At 39.1% G+C, this 19,841-nt stretch overlaps 1 protein-coding gene across 4 annotated transcripts in view; it reads right to left on the bottom strand.

The window, feature by feature from the left end:
- CDK8 (cyclin dependent kinase 8) overlaps positions 1 to 19,841 on the bottom strand; it is an 80,246-nt gene that overhangs the window by 32,174 nt on the left and 28,231 nt on the right. For 3 of the 4 annotated variants that reach the window (XM_054070127.1, XM_054070121.1, XM_054070134.1), the window contains 2 exons: positions 10,247 to 10,357; positions 6,780 to 6,920 (listed from right to left, as the gene is read on the bottom strand). In XM_054070127.1, coding sequence (XP_053926102.1) covers positions 6,780 to 6,920; positions 10,247 to 10,357 — 252 coding nt within the window. Of the gene's footprint in view, positions 1 to 6,779; positions 6,921 to 10,246; positions 10,358 to 19,841 lie in introns of those variants that run through there. The other variant, XM_054070139.1, reaches the window with a different exon arrangement.

Genomic DNA, 19,841 nt, shown 5'->3' with positions numbered 1-19,841 from the left:
AGGTGTATCTGTTCATCTCACATATTATTCATAAATCTTGGAGTTTTATTCTATCCTTTAACAATCCTTATTTAGAACTTGTTAAATAACCTTGCACTTGCTTATCAGACCTGAGGTTGAAGATGATCAACCTGTAAAAAAACATAACATTATATTCATATTCAAGTATCACTTGAATGGAGGTGGTGTACGAATTAAAAAAAAAAAAGTTGACTATCTTGAAAGCATGATCATTTTACAAAATCACCAGGAAGTCCTGCAACGAAGACCCAAATACAACTGGAGAAGTATACTAAATAGTGTACTTGGATTCATCTTTTCCATTTGATTTCAGTGCTTCAGAACAACAGGAATAGTATTCCAGCTAAGAATAAAAGATTTAGGGCTACTGAAAGAGAGGTCTAAAAATACACATCTCTAACACTTCAATCTACACAATTGATAATTTTTTAACCTCTCAAGACTTGGGCATCTCCTTCTAGAAATACTGCAGTTGCAAAGCATTTCATACCCAAAGTTGGCTACAATTTGGTTATGTAGCAGAAATGTATCTTTGTTTTTATGACCACACAGCATCCAAAAAAACTTTTGGGGATACATCTTTTCTTTTTTAATCTCAGGAAAGGAAAATGGTCCTATGTCCTCCCTCTCATCATGCTGCAATCAAGACACATTGCAAAAACGTTCTCCTTCACTGCAAAGGTTTTGTATGTCACAGCTTTCTTCACATTTCTGCTTATTCCATATAAGCTATTTGATCTTTCACATTCTTCTTACTCACACGTGCTACCACTCGTGTGTTGCATCCATGTCACCACCCACTTCCCCAAGCTTCTCTTCTACCGATTTGTCATGAGCTGGACCTTTAGCTTTTGGAAAAGCAGTAATGAAATTTTTCAAGACAGATCAAATGGTGAAGATAACACATTCATAAAGTAGGTGAGGTTGGAAGGCATCTCTGGAAATCAGCTGCCAACTTGTTGAAGGTGTGCTCTGTCCTGATGTCCAGGTTATTAATGATTATGTTAAACAGATTAAACCCAGTATCAGCCCTTGGGATGCTCCATTCGTAACTGGTGTCCAGCTCAACTTCGTGTCACTGATCACAATCCTTTGAGTCCATCAATTCAGCCAGTTTTCAATCCACCTCATGTCACTGTGCACTTACCTAGTCTGTGCTTCATTGGTTTGTCTACAGGATGTTATGGGATGCAGTGTTGAAAGATGCAGTTACTGAAGTAAGCGACATCAATTACTCTTCCCTCATCCACTAAGCTAGTCACTGAAGGCTTTCAGTTTGTCTTTCAAATGTTTAGAAATGGCTCCCAGGAGGATTTGATCCATCACCTTCCCAGTGATCAAAGCAAAAGTGACTGGCATGTAACTTCCTAGATCATCTTTCTTGCCCTTCTTGAAGACTTGAATGACATCTGCTTCTTTCCCCTCAGGAACCCTCCCTGATTGCTACAACCTTTCAAAGAGAGTGGCCTCACAATTATTTACATATACAAAGCAAATGATTTTATGTGTCTCTATAGGCTTCTGTACAGTGAATCCACAGATATCCAAGCAGTACGCCTTCTACTTTTAAGACTGTAGGGCTGGTAGTACTGCAGCAATATACTCTGTAGTTCACCTAAAAGGTCATTGCCAACAATAACTGGGAAGATGACAACAAACCAAATGGGTTCTCATGTGCACAGCAGTTCTTAAAAAAAAACCTGGAAGTTTGGTAGGGTTTATTGTTTGGTTTAGGGGATTCAGAAGCATCAAATACTTAAGTTTTGCAGTCTCTTCTGATGATTTCTACATTTTGATTAGTTAGTGGTTTGAAAGTTTAACCTAAGTCAAAGAAAATGCTCAGAAGAGCAGGCAAGAGAGCTGTCATGTTCCCTGTAAACAGAAGCATTGAGAAACACTAGATAATGTTACATGAACTGTAGAATATTTAGAATTATAGTAAATTACAACTTAGAGGAAAGCTTGTTATTATAACCCATCCAAGAAAACATGGCATTGCCAGACGCATTGTTCTTTCGTGATCTCATAAAAGCACACACTTACATAATGAAAAACACCTAGGCAACAAAAATCTTGGCAAATGCAACAGCTGGCAACCAAAACAGTGACTGGGTTTGGACTGGCTTTTTTTTTTCCTTTTTTGAAAGCAAATCACCAGTAAATCACTGTAATACCCTCTGGGAAATAATGCCTATTATCTCTTTATATACTTGAACAGGGTAGAAAATCACCCTGCTTTTAAAAGCTGCTGACTTCTTTCTAGTAACGTGTGCAGCTTTTTCCAGCTTTTTCTATTTGTTTTTAAACATTTAGGTTTATTCCTTCAAATGACCACAGTTTTTTAAGCATCAGAGCAGGATCAAAGGGTATTCCTGAAGTAATCCTTGAATACTGATGAGGTAGACATGCTTGGATTCAAGAGCTCCAATGTGGAAAGTGGTAAACTGGCAGCCGGTTTTCACTGGCAGGGTGAAAAGTTCCACATATTTAATCTTGCCTCAAGCACATAGTTCACATAGTTAAGTGATTCACAGATAGCCTGCAAAGTGACTAAGATGCCATCTAAAAAATACCACCCTACAGTGGCTTCTCATTTATTGTTAAAAGATCATCTTTAATGTTCCCGCTAATCCCAAAACTGACAGCAGGTATCATTGGAAGAGTCTAGGTCCAGGAAGCTATATTCCAACCTTAAATCTTGATCACCTCAGAGCTTATTAAAAAAAAGTGCTCATCCAACATTAGCAGTTCAGCTAAGATGCAGGCTAGGAAGGAATTAAATAGTCTGCAATAACCTGTGCTAGTGCTAGTTCGCAAATGGTCACATCCACAGCAACTCAGTCCCAGACTAACTAACTAGGACATGGGTGTTATTGATAAAGGCTAAGAGATAATCATTACTTTGACATGAGAGGAGGGAGGGATTAGGGAGGAGGCACTCAGCACCGTCTTACCCATGTCCATACCTGGTTTGCCAAGTGCCAATGTATCTGTTCAGCACCCACTCACATCATGCATAAAGAAACAGGCCAGGGAATTTAGGCTGAAAATTTGGGAACACAACCCTTTTCCTCATACTGTCTCAGCTGCAGTGGTTCAAGTAAAAGCTGTGAGATTTCCTCCGGAGTTTTTTGGTTGGGGGGTTATTTTGGAGGGTGCTATGTTTTTAAGCATTGCAGCACCATGTGAGCACTTCAAATAGTTTTAGTGCAAAATCTATTATTAATCTAAATTGCAGACTAATCTTACTGTCACAACACAAACCCAGTGGAGGGGTGGGCATCTCTTAGCTGAGACTGGATGACTCTGTGGACAGGAATACTACAAACTGATATTAAATAAAAATACTTTTAAATGCCAACAGGCATGACACAGAAGTTTTTGTATCATGCAAAAAGACCTATTTTGAGTTCATTACTTGAAGAAATCTTCCAAGCACACTGCAAAGTCCACCCTATCTTTTCTCTTGCTGTTGAGGTTGCAGATTGATAAAAACAGATCTATGGCAGTTTTCTGCTTATGCCTAATTTTAGTGTGAACTAAGAACTTGGAGTAGAGGAAGTAGTCCAATAGCTGCATAGCATAAAATAGAAAAAATACTTTGAAAAGAAGTCAGCAAAATGCAGTATGTTTCAAGAATGCTTGATAACTAAATTCAAAATATTATTAAAACTATAATTGATGCACTTTGTGGTAATTACATGAAGTGTTCTTATTTCCTTCCTGCTACAGTCAGAGCATGAATAAACAATCTGCTTTCAATTGCTCTCAGTCCTGAAATTGAAAAAACAACTGAAGAATATGCAAGTCAAATAAGAAATTTTAAAAGAAGTGACATTTACTCGTTGAAAAAATTTTACTGGTATGCTTCAAAGACTTCTGGAAGAGCCAACTACTCAAGCACAGCAGTATTCAACCATAAACCCTTTCAAAATCCCTTGCTTTGATGGAAATAGTGAATTAGCCTTCCTGTAACCAGTGAAAATAAAAAACATAGCTAAATTATTGCTAAGGTCTGTATGCATTTACTTTCTAAAAGGCAAACCATGACTAGAAAAAAACAGAAGAAACAATTATTATGTTCCTACAGTTTTTACTGTTTCATACAGAATATACTCACTTTATACACATGAATTAAGATTCCTGGATTCCATCATTATGCAAACAAATTTCAGCCCGAATCTGTGATTTTGATAGCCACTGTTTTACCGTCTGGCTTGTGGATGCCAGCAAGAACAGAGTTACTTATGCCATGTTTTGTTTCTGATTACAGAACTCAATATCTCAAAACTCCAAAACACTACCTACTAGAAGTCAACCTCATTAAGACATACTAAAAAAAATAACTCCAAACTCAGACAACTGCACTTAGATGGAAGACAATTACTTTCCCAAGAGATGAGCTTTCTTACTCTTTATAAAAAAACCCTTTTCCTATGAAAGAGATGTAGCAAAGAACACATTTTTTTCTGCCAAAGTACTATATTCTTTAGCTTCCTACCACTCCCAAGCACCATCACTCTTGCAACAGCTAGTACATGATAGGAAAGTAAGTATGTTACTTAAGCAAGCCAGTGTGTGTTTATCGGTACACACCTAAATGCAGGGAAATACAAAGCATTTAGAAACTACAGCAACCCCTACCATCTTAAAAGCACAGTATTAGAAACATAATAAACCTGCACAGTCATCCAATCAGGAGTTAAAACCGATGATCTAACATCAATATTTCTGAAGGCTAATATCACAGGTATCCTCGAATAGAAATCCACATCTAAAAACAATCATTAACATCAGTCATTTTTCTTTGGATCAGAATACATATGCTATTAAAGTTCCAACTTGCAAGCTTAACTTTGCACCAATATGCCCCTGTCCTGCTAAGACAAAACACCAGGTAGAATTGTTTCTGCTGCTATTCCCAGGGACCCTGTTAAATGTAGATGCAATTCTGTCTTTTCTCCTGCCTTTTAAATTCGGCTTAAACTGAACAGTTTCAAAACAACAAACCTAAATGTTTCCACAGATAAGGCAGCACAGGCAACCCCTGCACAGGTCTCTCACCAACACAGCTTGACCAGGCTCCAGTGGGAAGACCTCTCAGTCTCTGCCTCAAGCTTTTGGTCGCTTCCTCAGATTATCAAAAGATAGCCAATTGTGATGGTGGTTTTTCTGCTGGAAGAAAACTTCATGCTGGACAGAGACCACCATGAGATGGTAATAGTTTTTCACAGTTGCCAACTTAAACTGTATTTGAGCTACAGACTTAGATGTGAAAGGCTCTGTAATAAATTACCAACCTCCTGAGCCATCCAGTTAACAACATATATGGTTTCCTTTTTAAATGCGATTATGCTTAAGTTCATAATTTTTCTGAAACTGTAGAAAGTAAAACAGCGGAAAAATTTAGATTCTTGATGACAGGTCATTTGTTTTCTGCATGCCTTTTAAAAATATACTGAAGAGCACTAATGCAGACAAAGAATTAGAGTAACGCATTACATTTTGTTTTAAAACAAAGTTGTATCTAAGCAGTAACACGCACTACATATTTCGACATCATTTTTTGCTCCACTATTTCATGACTCATGACAAAGCCACCACAAGCTTTTTGACCTTTTCCCTCCGGTGCTGAGGCTTTTGTTCCGTTTGTAAAACTAGGAGCAAATTAGAAACAATATCCATAAAATTATTTCAGTTCTAAAAACATTATTTAGCAAAGACAAATATTTTCCTATTAAACAGTCTGGCACTCTGTAAAAGCATTTATTGGGCATGAAAATAGAAGACAAATAACTAGTCATTGACTACATTTCCAGGGACACTATCAAAGAAATTTCAAAGACAAAAAGTGACTCTGGAAGAGTAATAAGGAAGCCAGACTTATTGCACCAAACATAGAATAGCACTGATAGTACTGACTCATGGGAATGAAAGGTCAGACTAATGAAATTTCAGTAATTAGAAGCATCATATATAAATAGCACCATACTTCAGTAGCCTTTTCTTTCAATTTACTTGTAAGAATTAAGAGCTACAGACAACTGGGTCAGGAAAACCACCCCATTTTAAGACAACAGCAGAATGAGCCCAGCCAGCTATGGGCATATTTCAAAGGTAAATATTTAAGTATTGGTGAGATTCACCAATTTAAAACATTTAATAGAATTTCCTGGTTTAAAAACACTAACTCAGGTTCAAAACATTTTGCTTATACTGTAGTTTGGATAAACATTAGTTTATTTGCAGGTGTCTTCAAAAGTTGGCATGGCTATGTTTCTGATAGACTATAAACACAAGGAGAAGGTAATGGCCTTTGAAAGTTACCTTTGTAAGTAAAACTGCTAACTTCAGGAAGTTTTGATTTTTTCAGTAGCTCTTACAGCAAATCACCCTCTCCCCCACCTACACACATGCCGTAGTTGTTTATCTTACCTGCAGTGATACTACCAGAGGCAGTATCTGCACACGACACAGCTGTTATTTAAATGAACACTTAGAAAATAGTTTATTTAGAAAAAACGAAAAAGGAAAACAGCCATCCAATATACTTTGCTGTCATAAGCATATCAGATCATGGCTGGTTTTTAAAGTTGGCTTTACTAATCAAGGCTGTCTGATTGCAGTATAAAAATTTATATTTATTAGTGCATGTCCTTAGCACAAAGGTTTTTTTTTCCCCAGGGATTTGTAAAAAAAACCCAATCCTTGCTCTTAATCATTATTCCAGTGCTAAAACCCATTGCAGATCCACTTACCAAATCCCTGTGTAACACCCAGTTAGCATGCAGGTAGTGAATACCATCTAGGATCTGATATAACAGTGACTTCACCATTCCCCGAGGTAACTGAACTGGCTTCTTGTTTGCTTTAGAAGCCCTGTGAAACTTGATTATATGCTGTAAAGGAAAAAAGAAATCAAAATTTAAAAAAAGCAACATTTGATCCACAGCATTTCACAAAAACATTGCTTACACGGACTTCATAGTTCTTATTCAACCTTTGATCATTCATTTTGAAAACTAGAAATGTGTACCTTAAGTGCTAGAAAATTAATACTATACAAAGCAGCAATCACCGTTCCAATGAAATCTCTCAAAAGTTAAATCAGTCATTGCTGTGGTTTAACCCTGGCAGTCAGCTAAGCCCCACACAGCTACTCCCTCACTCTCCCACAGCGGGATGAGGAACGCAAATCAAATACAATTGTCAAAACAAACTCACTGATCTTGGACGTTTTAGGGTTATTTTTGTTCGGGGGTTCTTTGATAGGCTGATATCTTATATATCACAGCAGAGAATTAAAAGTGCACTACCTAACTCCTGTATTATTTTACTTGAAGCTTTTCTCCTATAGTAATGATGACACTGCAGTATTCAATACTTAATGGCAGACAAACTCTTGCAAACTGAGTTGGGAGTTACAAATATTCAAATTAGAAGCCCAGATTTATTCCTTATTTACTGTGTCCTTAAAGCACAGAAATCTCAAAACAGAAGCTATCGACAGAGCAAAGCTATACATCTGTCCATTTGAATGTCAGCCACCAAGCCAGAAACAGAAGAAACCTTTAACAATCCTAAGCGTATACACAGGCAATGAAGCCTAGCAACAATGAGGATTCCAAAAGTATATATTGTGTTAGTGGCACCTGGGACTCATAAGCTAACTTCAATAGCAAAAGGTGTGCCATGGTCACGGTAAGCGTTTCCATGTTCGTCTCCTCTTGAGACAGGTGATTCCTAGAAAAAACTTGTTCTGCCTTCACACTTCTTTTCTGTAATGGGTCATACTTGTGTGATCAAGACAGTCCTGATCTTGTCCATCCAAAACCTGGCATCAAACTTCTATCATGTGTTCTGCCTTCATTCCTGAGCTTTCATATTCCAGGTGCCAATTAGGAACCTGACTACTTAAACCCCTTTCGGAAAATCTTTTCCTCTTTTGCTGCAGCCCAGCTCCATACAGTTTGCCCTCCTTTGCTTCAGGCATTGAGTGGTGTTCCTGGGAGGAAATGGCATATCCTTGCCCTGCCAAAGGTAAAAAAGGAGCTGCACAGAGGAGAGAAACATTGATGGAAGGATGACAGTCCCTGCCCAGTCAGCCAAGCATCACATGCACAAGCATCCCTTAAGCCTGAGCCTTAAGTTTCACCTCCTCTCACCTCACCCTTCCACTGACTCCAAAGCAAATGTTATTTTTCACACAGTGGCCAGAGAGAAGTGACTCTTCAGAGACAGACAAAGACAGATGGCTCTCCTGGAGATTTTTTGTTTCTGCCCTAATATACTCTGTGCCTTTCTCTCAGCCTTATTTAAGACCTGCTGTGCTAGACATGCTCAGCACTTGTCCACAGCCGCTCTCTGAGGCACAGAGCCAGCCTGCTCACTGCAACTAAGTTTCTCTCATCCAAAACAGTGAACAACCAGAGGCTGGTACAACTGGGGAGTTCTAGAATTTACGCAAGTATTTGCACGTAAACACAGAGGTTAAAATTGAGAGTCATTCCTAAGTTACCTATACAGAAGCCAGCATTTTTTTAACAGAAAGAAGTGCTTATGCAGTGATTTCCATAGAGTTGTTTAGGTTGGAAAAGACCATTTACAACCATGAAGTCCAATCACAAACCTAACATTGCTAAGTCCACCACAAAGCCGTGTCCCTAGGCACCACTTCTACACATCTTTTAAATACCTCCACAGAAGGTAACTCCACTACCTCCCTGGGCAGCCTGGTTCAATGCTTGACAACCATTTTGGTGGAGAACCTTTTCCTTATATCCATCTGAACATCCTCTTACACAATCTGAGGCCATATCCTCTCATCCTATCACTTGTTATTTGCGAGAAGAGACCAACGCCCACCTCACTACAATCTCCTTTCAGGTGCTTGTGGACAGCAATAGGGTCTCCCCTTAGCATCCTTTTCTCCAGACTAAACTCCAGTTCCCTCAGCTGCTTTGTTGCCCTTCTCTGGATATGCCCCAGCACCTCAAGGTCTTTCTTGTAGTGAAGGGCTCAAAACAGAACACAGGATTCAAGGTGCAGCCTCATCAGACATGCATCAACCTTTAAAATATCTCAATATTTCAGCTGTTCAGTAACATTTTTTCCTCTGATTTCATTTTAGTACTTAAATCTCCATATCAACTATCAGAATTTCCAAAACATTTAACTGGGAGAAAATCTATGAATCAGCTTAGCTGAAGGAAAATTGACCCGCTAGTTCTTAGACAAATACTGCTGAATTATTCCCAACTACAAGGAACACTATTTGAAAAGAAATTACTCTTACTTTATTTTGTGCTGTCTAAACTCCACGCAGAGGAAAAAACAACTCATGATTCATACTGTTCAAGTCTTACATGAACACATATATCGAAATCTCCACCTCATTCCAAACTGCCTCTGTCATACCCTTTGATTCAAATCTTTTTAATATCTTTTAAGGTTAGTATTTCAATACTTGTTCCACTGAGAGCAATGCTCAAAATGTATGTCAGATTTAATTCAAGGTGCACACATACTTTTTTCAGGGAAGTCAAGGTTGTATGGTATTTTGGATTCTTTACAATGCTACTTTAATTTTCTTTCAAGTATTCTAAATGGATATTAAGCTTACTAAATTAACACAGGAAAAGCGTACATATCTTAAAACAAATTTACTTTGCCTCCAATGTGTTTATATTTTAAATCTGTATCTTGTGATTAGGAATAAACAGCCTTCCTCCCAAATACATGAAATTTCAGAAGCTAAGCAAAAAGGTCTTCCCACTGAAAGATATGAACTACATTTCAATTACATACAGTGGCACTACTCTCACTTCATGTATTCACAGATGATATGTAACGTAATTAAAATTCTAAACTGTCCTACTCAGCCAGTAAATCTGTAATTTTTCAATGGGAATCCACCTGTATAATCAAACAGATTTTCCTGTACCCTGCTTTATCTGTAATGGAGGGTTATATCTGCGTTTATTTAACTAGATTTCCAGCTACTGAGTGCTGAATGCAGATTTTTATCTTCTTAAACGGATCACAGATTAACTGTGTAGTGTGCTTACCAAACAGTTTCCATTATTTTTGCCTTAATACTGAAAATGTTTCCAAACAACATAGTGCAAAAGGCTATACTGTTTTTAACCAATGCATCTTTCCTGACATTGTCCCTTTTCTGCAACTAAAACTCTTAAGTCTGGTACCTACAAACAATTCACCTTACCCAGAGGTCATGCTCAGCGTAGTCAAAGAGAAGCCACACTTTCCTGTCAGCATGAGAAAGAAACACCTTTTGCAGAGAAATGACATTTGGATGCTTGAGCTCCCGCAGCAACTGCAAAATAAAGAAAGTCCATAACAGTTATATCCACATATTCAGAGCTTTGAACGGGCTGGAAAGATGAATACTTTAATAGACTTTGCTACATAGTCTACAATACAAACAATAAAATTTGAAACTTGGAAGTCACTGAAAACAGCACTTTTTTAATGAAAGAACCAGTCATTAGTTTGAAATCAAAGCTGAAAGCAGGTCATAACCCCCTTAGACCCTTCACAACCTATTCATTTCCTAAAAGTTGAAGTCTGTATAAACCTCACTATTACCCAGGATCAAGAAGACTTTGCAAACAGCCAGCTGTGGCATCTGCGCTTTCCCATAGGCTGTCATCTTTGAAAGTGCTGTTTGGGGGATCCAATTTTCTCCCTACTCCCCAGTTATTAGAAAACACTGCATTTTGGTTGCAGCAATTTAGGACTGAATAGGATGAGTCATTTAAAGCCTGTCAATGCAGTCAGCTAAACAAAGATGTGGTTTGTAGATAAGAGTCACCTGATCTACAAGGTCACCATCACCTACAGAAGGTGGTCCAACTCCCTCCCACAACATCTATTACACTGGTTATGCCACTGACAGAAGTCATCCACAAAACAGCTCCCTGTTCAGGAGAAAACTAACTCAGACACACAAAGGCTTAATTTTCTCCTGAGTTCCTGAGCTGAAATGACTCGTGGCACTAATGGCAGACCCATCACTAGTGAAGGGACACAGCTAGGAGCAAGCATTTGTCTCAGCAGCAGTGTGCCATTAAAACAGCTCAGCTGCTCTAGAAACTATAGCTTTAACCACCACCAAAAGGAAAACATAGCCAAGATACAGCACAAAAGCTGAATGCAAGCAGCATCAGTCTATTTGAGCTCTGCTGGTCATGTTACAACTGTTCTCATACAACTGCTAAGAAACACAAAAACTCTATCTAAACGAACTACTGTCAAGCATGGCTATCCAAGAAGAATTCCTGCCAGCTCAGTTTGCCAGAAATGATGACATTTTAATAAAAGTAATAGCTAGGTTTTGTTTAAAAGCCAAGGACAATATGAACTACTATCTGAATACAAAATAGAAAATTAACATTTCATTTCTGAGACTGAATCTATTTTCAATAAAATATAATTTCCCCAATACTCAGAGGAAACAAGAAAATCCATTTCTTTCTACTGATAGCTTTGTCACATGTGGTTAACATTTTAGCTTCTACTGAGATACTAAAATGGGAGTGGATACTTGCATATATTTGTTCCCTTCTTCTCTACTTCATTTGAGACATGCTCCCATCCCTACTCACTGACTACTCTTCAGTGTAGCATTTCTTGAGCAAGAGGACCTACAGCCTGCAAAGCCTTTGTCTCAAGTACAATTGTCTCAAGTACAAGATGAAATATGGAGACAGAGGGTTGAGGACACAATGCAACATTACAAATCATTGCAGAAGATAGTAGTTTCAGCATATTAAATCTCTTATTCTCCAGCTTTGTCCAACCTTTACATAGCAGAATTTTAAAGCAGGATCTGCAAGAACAAGTGTGGAATTCTGCAAATGCCTATAATTCCTACAAAGCATAAGATCAGCACAGGGAAAACCAAGAAAAGCTTATTTGTAATTTTTATCAATTAGAGGTGGGAGCAACCTGTGGTAGCCAGACTCTAGCCAAGCACCTAAGCCTAACCCCCAGCCACTTGCTCATCCCCTCAATCAGATGGGAGAGGAAGAGCGAAAAAGGCAAGAGTATTTGTAAGTGAGAATAAGGCTTCAATAAGTGAAGGCAAGAGGAATTAAACCCCCCAAAATAACGCAAGTGATGTAAAGGTAATCACTCACCACTTCCAACAAGCGGACTGATGCCGGTCTTCAAACATAGGCTACTTCCCCAGAGGAAGAAGGGGGAGAGCAGAAAACAGAAAGGCTGTGTACTGTGCAAGAACTGCTCAGCAAGAGCCAAAACACTGGTGAGTTATGGGACACTGCTATAATGAGGCTATAGGGCTTAAGGATACATTGTACCAGTCCTTAGAAGGAAGGCATTTTCGTTGAATCAGAGTAAATCCATAGCTTAAACTTACACTAAACATTTTGATGAATTAACTGTAACCAGAAGTTTCTGTGACAGTCCAGCAACTATGTATCCACACCAAAATTTTCCAGGTTTCCTGTGGCCTCATGACACACCAGTACCAGACACAGCAGACAGTTCCTCAATGGAAAAAGCAGATACTATTCAGAGCTCTAGAAAATAATGCAATTTTCCCCTTTGCTCCTTCCTGTCCCATTTTAAGTCGATCCTACTTCTTCTTACCCAGGTGGCAGCTATCATCCACTTTAAACATCCAGCCTCTTCACTACAAATGTGTTTGAACTCAGAGGACACACAGAGAACCCAAAGCTGGTCCTACTCTTTGTTACTGTCACTGAGAACAGCTGTTATCGTTTGTGCATTCAGTGTGCTCAGTTTATCATTCTTGCTGTTTTTTGCCTTTCCCTTTTATGCTGAATAGCAGTTAACTACATATTCTTTCTGCCCCCAAAAAACCCTGGTGGGTTTGGTTAAAGCTAGACAGCCACAAGCACCACAGTGAATAGGACGGCTAACACGCATTAGCAAAATCATCAGAATAAAGGAGTGATTGCTGCAATGGTGGCAGATGATGCCTGAATCACTGTCTTGGAAAGGCTGAAATGCTCCAGGACAGTGATAATGCAGAGTAACAAACGCAAATACTGTCTGAAGGACAAAAAGAGCTCATGCAGATGAAAACACATCACATGGGCTGTAAACAGCATTTCCAGCAGCCTTACTCTTCATGACCCAAGCTTCTCTAGCCACATGCCTTTCCTGCCATGTGTCCGGCAGCTGACAGAGTTCACTGGAGACAAAGTGGCCTGCAAGAAACACAGTACGACCATCAGCATGATGCCTGCTAACGATAAAGATCACTTTTTCACCTAGTGACTGATATCCAACTGCTTCTCTTGACTCTAGTGCAGTTCCGTAGAACTGTGCTGGTTTTGGCTGAGATAAGAGCTACTATGAAGAAAATCATCTTTATGGGGCTACGCTTTGGATTTATGCTGGAAACAGTGTTGATAACACAGAGATGCTTTGGTTATCACTGAGTAGTGCTTACCCAGAGTCAAGGTCTCTTCGACTTCTCACAGTGCCCCACCAGTGAGCGGGCTGAAGGTGCCCAAGGAGTTGGAAGGGGACATAGCCAGGAAAGCTGACCCTGACTGACCAAAGGTATACCCCAGGCCATGTGGCATCATACTCAGCATGTAAAGATGAAGAAAGAAGGAGGAAGGGGTAATATTTGAGGTGATGGAGTTAGTCTTCCCAACTAACCACTACAAATAATGCAGCCCTGCTTTCTGGAGATGGCTGAACACCTGTCTGCCAATGGGAAGCAGAAAATTAATTCCTTGCTTTGCTTGCACACGTGGGTTTTGCTTTACCTAACAAACTCTCTTTATTCTAACCCACAAGTTTTCTTACTTTTACCCTTCTGATTCTCTCCCCCATCCCACCAGGGAAGATGAGCAAGCGGCTCTGTGGGGCTTAGCTGCCAGCTGGAGTTAAACCATGACAAGAACACAAAGAGAAGGCAGACAAAAACTATGCATTTGGCTCTTGGCAACTTACTGTCTTTTACATTTGTGTATCACACAATGAATCAAGAGCACTCCCATAGCCAGAAAGGTTTCTCTTAAATTAGTTGGCCTGGGTGCCCTTGATAAGGGAGAAAGACCCAAGTCACCTTCAAAGAAATATAAATCAGCAGCTGATGAAGATGCTGACACATCTAGTTTGACTTGAGTGTTATAATCCCATGTTAGGCCAGTCTGGTCTTGCCCTTGCTTTCATAAATATTGTTGAAGACACAGCAAGAGAAACAGCATCCCCATGTGTAAATCCTGGGCTCACACCAAGGATCTTCCATCTTCTTCCTCAATGTAGACCCATTCCGCAGCCATAGGGAAGGTGATGAGGAGGAAATGAAAGTGTCCTAACAATGCACAAAATTGTCATAATCCTTCAGGAACACAGACAAAGTGGGGTACGACAGGACACGATCAAGTAATGAACAGCAGCATTAAGGAAGTCTGGCAAACTGCTGCAAGGCTTGGCAAATCTTCTCTTGCATAGAGACACTAACAATAATTACTTTTCACATTAAATATGAGCTGAACTGAGCACAAGTCTCAATGCGCATGATTTCCATCCTCCAGTGATATTCCCACATTTCCTCTACAGCTCTCCACCACTACAGACACTTCTCATGAGCCAACACACTGCACTCTTTGTGTGAAGATTTCTAGATTTACTGCAAATGTCATTCCACTGCCACTCTTGATACTTGCTACTAAATACACCAAGTCCATAAGGAACACAACCTGCTTCCTGTTGCAATACTCCCATGCCTACTTCTCTACTTGAGTACTGACTCACTTGACAAGAGTAATTGGCCAGGTGACCTGGACCAGAAGGAGTTTCTCTTTTTTTAAAAAAAATAAAGATAAAAAAGCCCCCTCCTACACGTTCCTATGAGTGCTCTGGAACACCTTTCTTCCAAATCTTAGGACAATCAGAAAGCTGGCTAGACACAAAGCCATCAAGCAAAATATTCACTTAAGCAAAAATCACTTATTGTATCATCGTGCCAGTCTGATGGCATAAATTCAAAACGTAATTATCATCTCATGCTTCAAAAAGGCTCACATCAGTTCCACCAAGTGAGCCAACAATAAACAAATCATATATTAATAGTGACACCATGGCCTAAAATGGAAAATAGGCAAAAAATGGACTTGGAACAGAAAGAGTGCAGTTGATGTAGAATGGCAGGCGATTGTCAGATAGAGTCATACTCTAAAAGATAAGAGAACAATGGAACAACTGCTACAACAGATGAGTATAGGCATCAGGAAGACATCACCTGAAACACTATGAGCAATTCTAGCCAGTTCAGGGAAGATTAATTCCTACTGCAAGAGGGCAAAGAAAGCCCAGGCCTACACCCAAGGAAGAGTGTACTGCACAATGGGAAACTAGCAAGTCAAGCCAAAATCCTTACAGCCTGTCAAAAAAAAAAAAAAAAAAGCCAGAGAAAGAAATAGTCTTTCTCTGTTTAAAAATGAAAGCAGCAGAGAAGAGCTATACTAACTAATTGATAATATTATTACAAGTACAAATGGGTATGAAAGAGTCATGATTAATTTTGGCTTAAAGGCTGAATAATATTTATGGAGTCATTATTTGAATGAAGCTCAGAAACTGCCTTCAGAGATTTTTCTTTTCCTTACAAGCCTAACTTGTAGTTTGCTAAATTTTTGAATGTGCACTTTGCTTGTCTGCAAGAGCAGAATATGACAGCCCATGAGGTGTCATCCAATTCTTTAGTTCTAAAACAAATTCCTAAAAAAAATACAAATCACGCTTCTTAGTTTCCTATAAAAAATTTGAGCTTTCCTCAGGCACTTTAAACTTTCTGTTTACTCAAAACTAAATTAACTAAAAATTTTATCTAAAATCCCAAGTAGGCTTAGCTGCTATCCAGTAGATTCAAGATTTGTTGGCTTTAATGTAAACACAATTCTGCAGTTTGATATTCTCATGAGTCAGATATTCCAGAGTACTAATAAAAAACAGAATACTTGCTGAAAGTACATGCTGTTTTCCTTTCAAAAGCATTCAAATGAAACCTTACAAAGGCAATGTAACACAAAAAGTTATAATACTGCTCACTCTGAAATTATTATGAAGCTGACAAGACATTTTTGAAGCTCCAGTTCCTCTGACACACAACTGTGTGAAATCGTTGTTTTATTGTATCCTTTTGTTTTTATTTTTAAAGTCCTAAACATTGCAAAAAAAGAAGCCTGACAACACAAAATGTCTAAAGAAAAAAGTCCACATTTCCATTTTTAACTTCTGCCTGGGAGATTGAGATCAGTATTTTGCTTTCTCTGTTGATACTCAGACACATGAACATTAGGATACAAGTCAGCGTTATACCCAAACCACCACTGCAGGTTCCTACCACTTCCCGCAAGTCACATTAAGCAACGGCACAACCAATGGATGGTTCAATCCAACTTGCCCACGAAACAGAAAACTGAAAAATCTCTTCATTTTCCCTTTGGTGGAGATGAACTTTCTCATCCTACAGTCACACTATCTCTAGAACCAACACACAGGACATCACTTTTTCTGTTGACATCTTGCATTTGTTATAATAAGAAACCACAAAGTCCTACAAATGCACCCAAGTGCCTCCAAAACAGACCTAAAGATAGAAATTATCAGAGGAGCCTTATTGTTCTGTAGCTTTCTGCCCCAGTCGCAGCAGACTAAAAGCTGTTCTAACTTGTAAAAGCTGGCTATGGTGTTTGAAGGACACCACACAGACAGGAGGCAGCCAGAGTACAGGATCATCTTGACACCCCAGCTCTGTTTTGTCCCATTCAGCATTTCCATCAGTGAGAGCATCTGGCACCATATCTAGCAGTTCCTCTCCAGGGCCAAGTCACAAACTAATGTCATAATAGAAAAATCTTATATGGTGGTTTTACATACACAAAAACTTGTCGGTAGTTTTTGTAACAACCAAAAAAGGCACCAAAAAGCAAAACTACACAGAAGTCCTGCAAAACAGTTACACCCCCATGTCCCAGAAAAATACCAATAAAATCACAAAACAACTTCTCACTAGCCAAAGGAAACACAGGACACTGAACTATTTGCAAACCTGATACAACCATTTTTAAAAAATACTAATCAACAGAATAAAAAGCAAGCATCAAAGCTCTGGAATACAGAGCAGTCAGGTACCCAGACAGTGCACAACGCACTGAACATCTTGGAATGATTCTTTATCCCAATATGTCATCTACCTCCATAAGAAAAATGTCAGAATATAAGAAGAAAACTGTGTAAGAGACTGCGTAATTCAAAATCCTGAAGATTTATTTGAAGCCTGGTTAGCTACTTCAGCTTCCTCCAGGCTCAATGAATTCTCCTACTTCGTGAGCCGTAAAATAGTGTTTGCCATACTATTCCAGGTGGATAGGCTTTAATGACTTTCTTCCTTGTGATTAAATCAGAAAATGAGGAATTGAGTGTTTTGGCTTGTATGTCATTTTTATACAAATTGTCTCAACATTCTATCCCTCTGCTCTGTCATCTAATAGAAATCCACCTCTTGCTATGATGAGCACAAACTTTTTAGTGCCTGCTTAAATTCTAAACAGCGAAAGTGCATACCACAAAAAAAAACATACCAGGAAGCTCAGACAGTACACACATCTGCAGAGAACAAGAGACGAGCAGCCAAACTTCAATTAAGGTTCTCGAAGAGACAGGATTCACAGATGCGTACCATGGTGGATGAACAGAAGAGAGAGAATGAAGAATACAACACTATAACTGTCTTGGGATTAAAGATACTGTGCTGGTTTTGGCTGGTAGAGTTAATTTTCTACACAGTAGCTCCTGGGAAGCTATGTTTTGGAATTGTACTGGAAACAGCGTTGATAACACAGGGATGTTTTACTTATCGCTAAGCAGTGCTTACACAGAGTCAAGGCCTTTTCTGCCTCTCACACTGCTACACCAGTATGGGCTGGGGGTGCACAAGAAGCTGAGAGGACACAGCCAGGAAAACTGACCCCAGCTGACCAAAAGGATGTCCCAGACCATATGGCATCATGATCAGCATGTAAAGCTGGGAGAAGAAGGAAGAGGGGGATATTCAGAGAGATGGCATCTGTCTTACCAAGTAACTGCTACGTGCAATGGAGCCCTGCTTTACTGGAGATAGCTCAACATCTGCCTGCCAGTGGGAAGTTGTGAATTAACTCCTTGGTTTGCTTTGCCTGTGCATGCAGCTTTTGCTTTACCTATTAAACTGTCTTTATCAACCATGAGTTCTCTAACTTTTATCCTTCCAATTCTCTCCCCCATCCTACTAGAGGGGAGTGAGTGAGTGGCTACATGGTGCATAGTTGCTGCTGGCTGGGGTTAAAACATAAGATAGGCATTAGTTAGAATAATTCGCACAGTAACTACTTATTATACCAGTTAAACAATTGGTTTACATAACATAATTGAAAAAATCCCTCTTTCTTCAACAGAGTAAGAGACCAGCGAGATTTCTGAACAGTAGGTCTAAGTTGTTGTGCTGCATGAAGTACCAAAATGAAGAAAGATATAAGTCGATATAGGTTGAGCTTCCATAACTGAGTTGGCCATTTCAGCTCAGGCCTCTGACCTAGTTCAAGCCCTTCCCTGTAATTGACACATTTCAACAATTATTTTAGCTGTCTGAAAATCGGACACTGTTTTTCAACTCAGGTGTCTGCATCAAATAGACAATAGAATATAATATGGGCATTTTAAAACATGTTATTTAATAGTCCCAAACTGAAATTAGCCGTTAAAGAAGACAAAAGCCATTGTAGAGTTGTAAAAACAAGAGAGAGTGAGTTTAGCTGGAATTTATACCAAACTGTACTCTTCCCAGACAGCCACAGAGTGAAGAAAAAACCCCCCGAGGTCTTAGTTCTCAAGAGAAACTGAAATGGATACACCTCATATGTAAACCAAGTCACCCTACTTCCTCTTTGTACCACCATGCTCATAAAACACGCTAATTAGGGTAGTCCAGAACACAGTGTTACAAAATGTAATGTTTGGCCTGGACTTTAAGTATGACAACAATTAATTTTATTAATTAGATATACAGATCACATTTTGGGACACAACAGGGCTGATTAACTCAGCAGTATTTTCATATATATATATTACATAGTCACATAAACAATATAAAAAATATGGCTATGATCCTCAATTTGTCTGCGTATTCCTTTTTTTTTTGTTTTATAACACTAATTGGAAGAAGTAGGAAAGAACTTCTATTAACTAGAATAGAAAAAATGTACACCACATTTCAGGGAAAAAAAATCTCCAGTTAACTCAAAGCACGGTCAAAAGAATGGTAAAGAAAAATATTCAAATCCAAGACATCCATGGTGAATTATTAATTCAACTGCAGGAAATTTCAACCACAGCATCAGCAGTTGCAAGCCTGAAACCTTAACTGGAAGCAACATCAACAACAGCTCAAGAAATGTTTCTTCGTTACTCTTCCTACCCCTCTGTCTGCTTCAGGGCTCCATTCCCCTCTTAGCAATTAATGTCTGCTTTCTTGGCATCTGTGGTGTGTTCAGTACATTCTCCTCCTTCCCCTACTAACTCTCTCCCACATGGATCCATCATTGTACTGCTCTTCTCTTCAAAGGGCAGATGCTGCAGCAAGAATGTCTCCCTGCCTCCTGCTCCTCTTCCACCACTACCAAAGACCCTGCTGCCTAACAGGAATGACTACACAACACTCCTTATGCCATCCAATGAGGCCAAATGCTTCCTGACTGTCAGCCAAGTTAGTGATCCTCTTTTAATAGTTGGAAATTGAATTAGGGTCATAT

This window comes from Cuculus canorus, chromosome 1, assembly GCF_017976375.1.
Source record: "Cuculus canorus isolate bCucCan1 chromosome 1, bCucCan1.pri, whole genome shotgun sequence".
Classification (NCBI taxonomy): Eukaryota; Metazoa; Chordata; class Aves; order Cuculiformes; family Cuculidae; genus Cuculus; species Cuculus canorus.
This window is presented reverse-complemented; position numbering and strand designations above follow the sequence as displayed.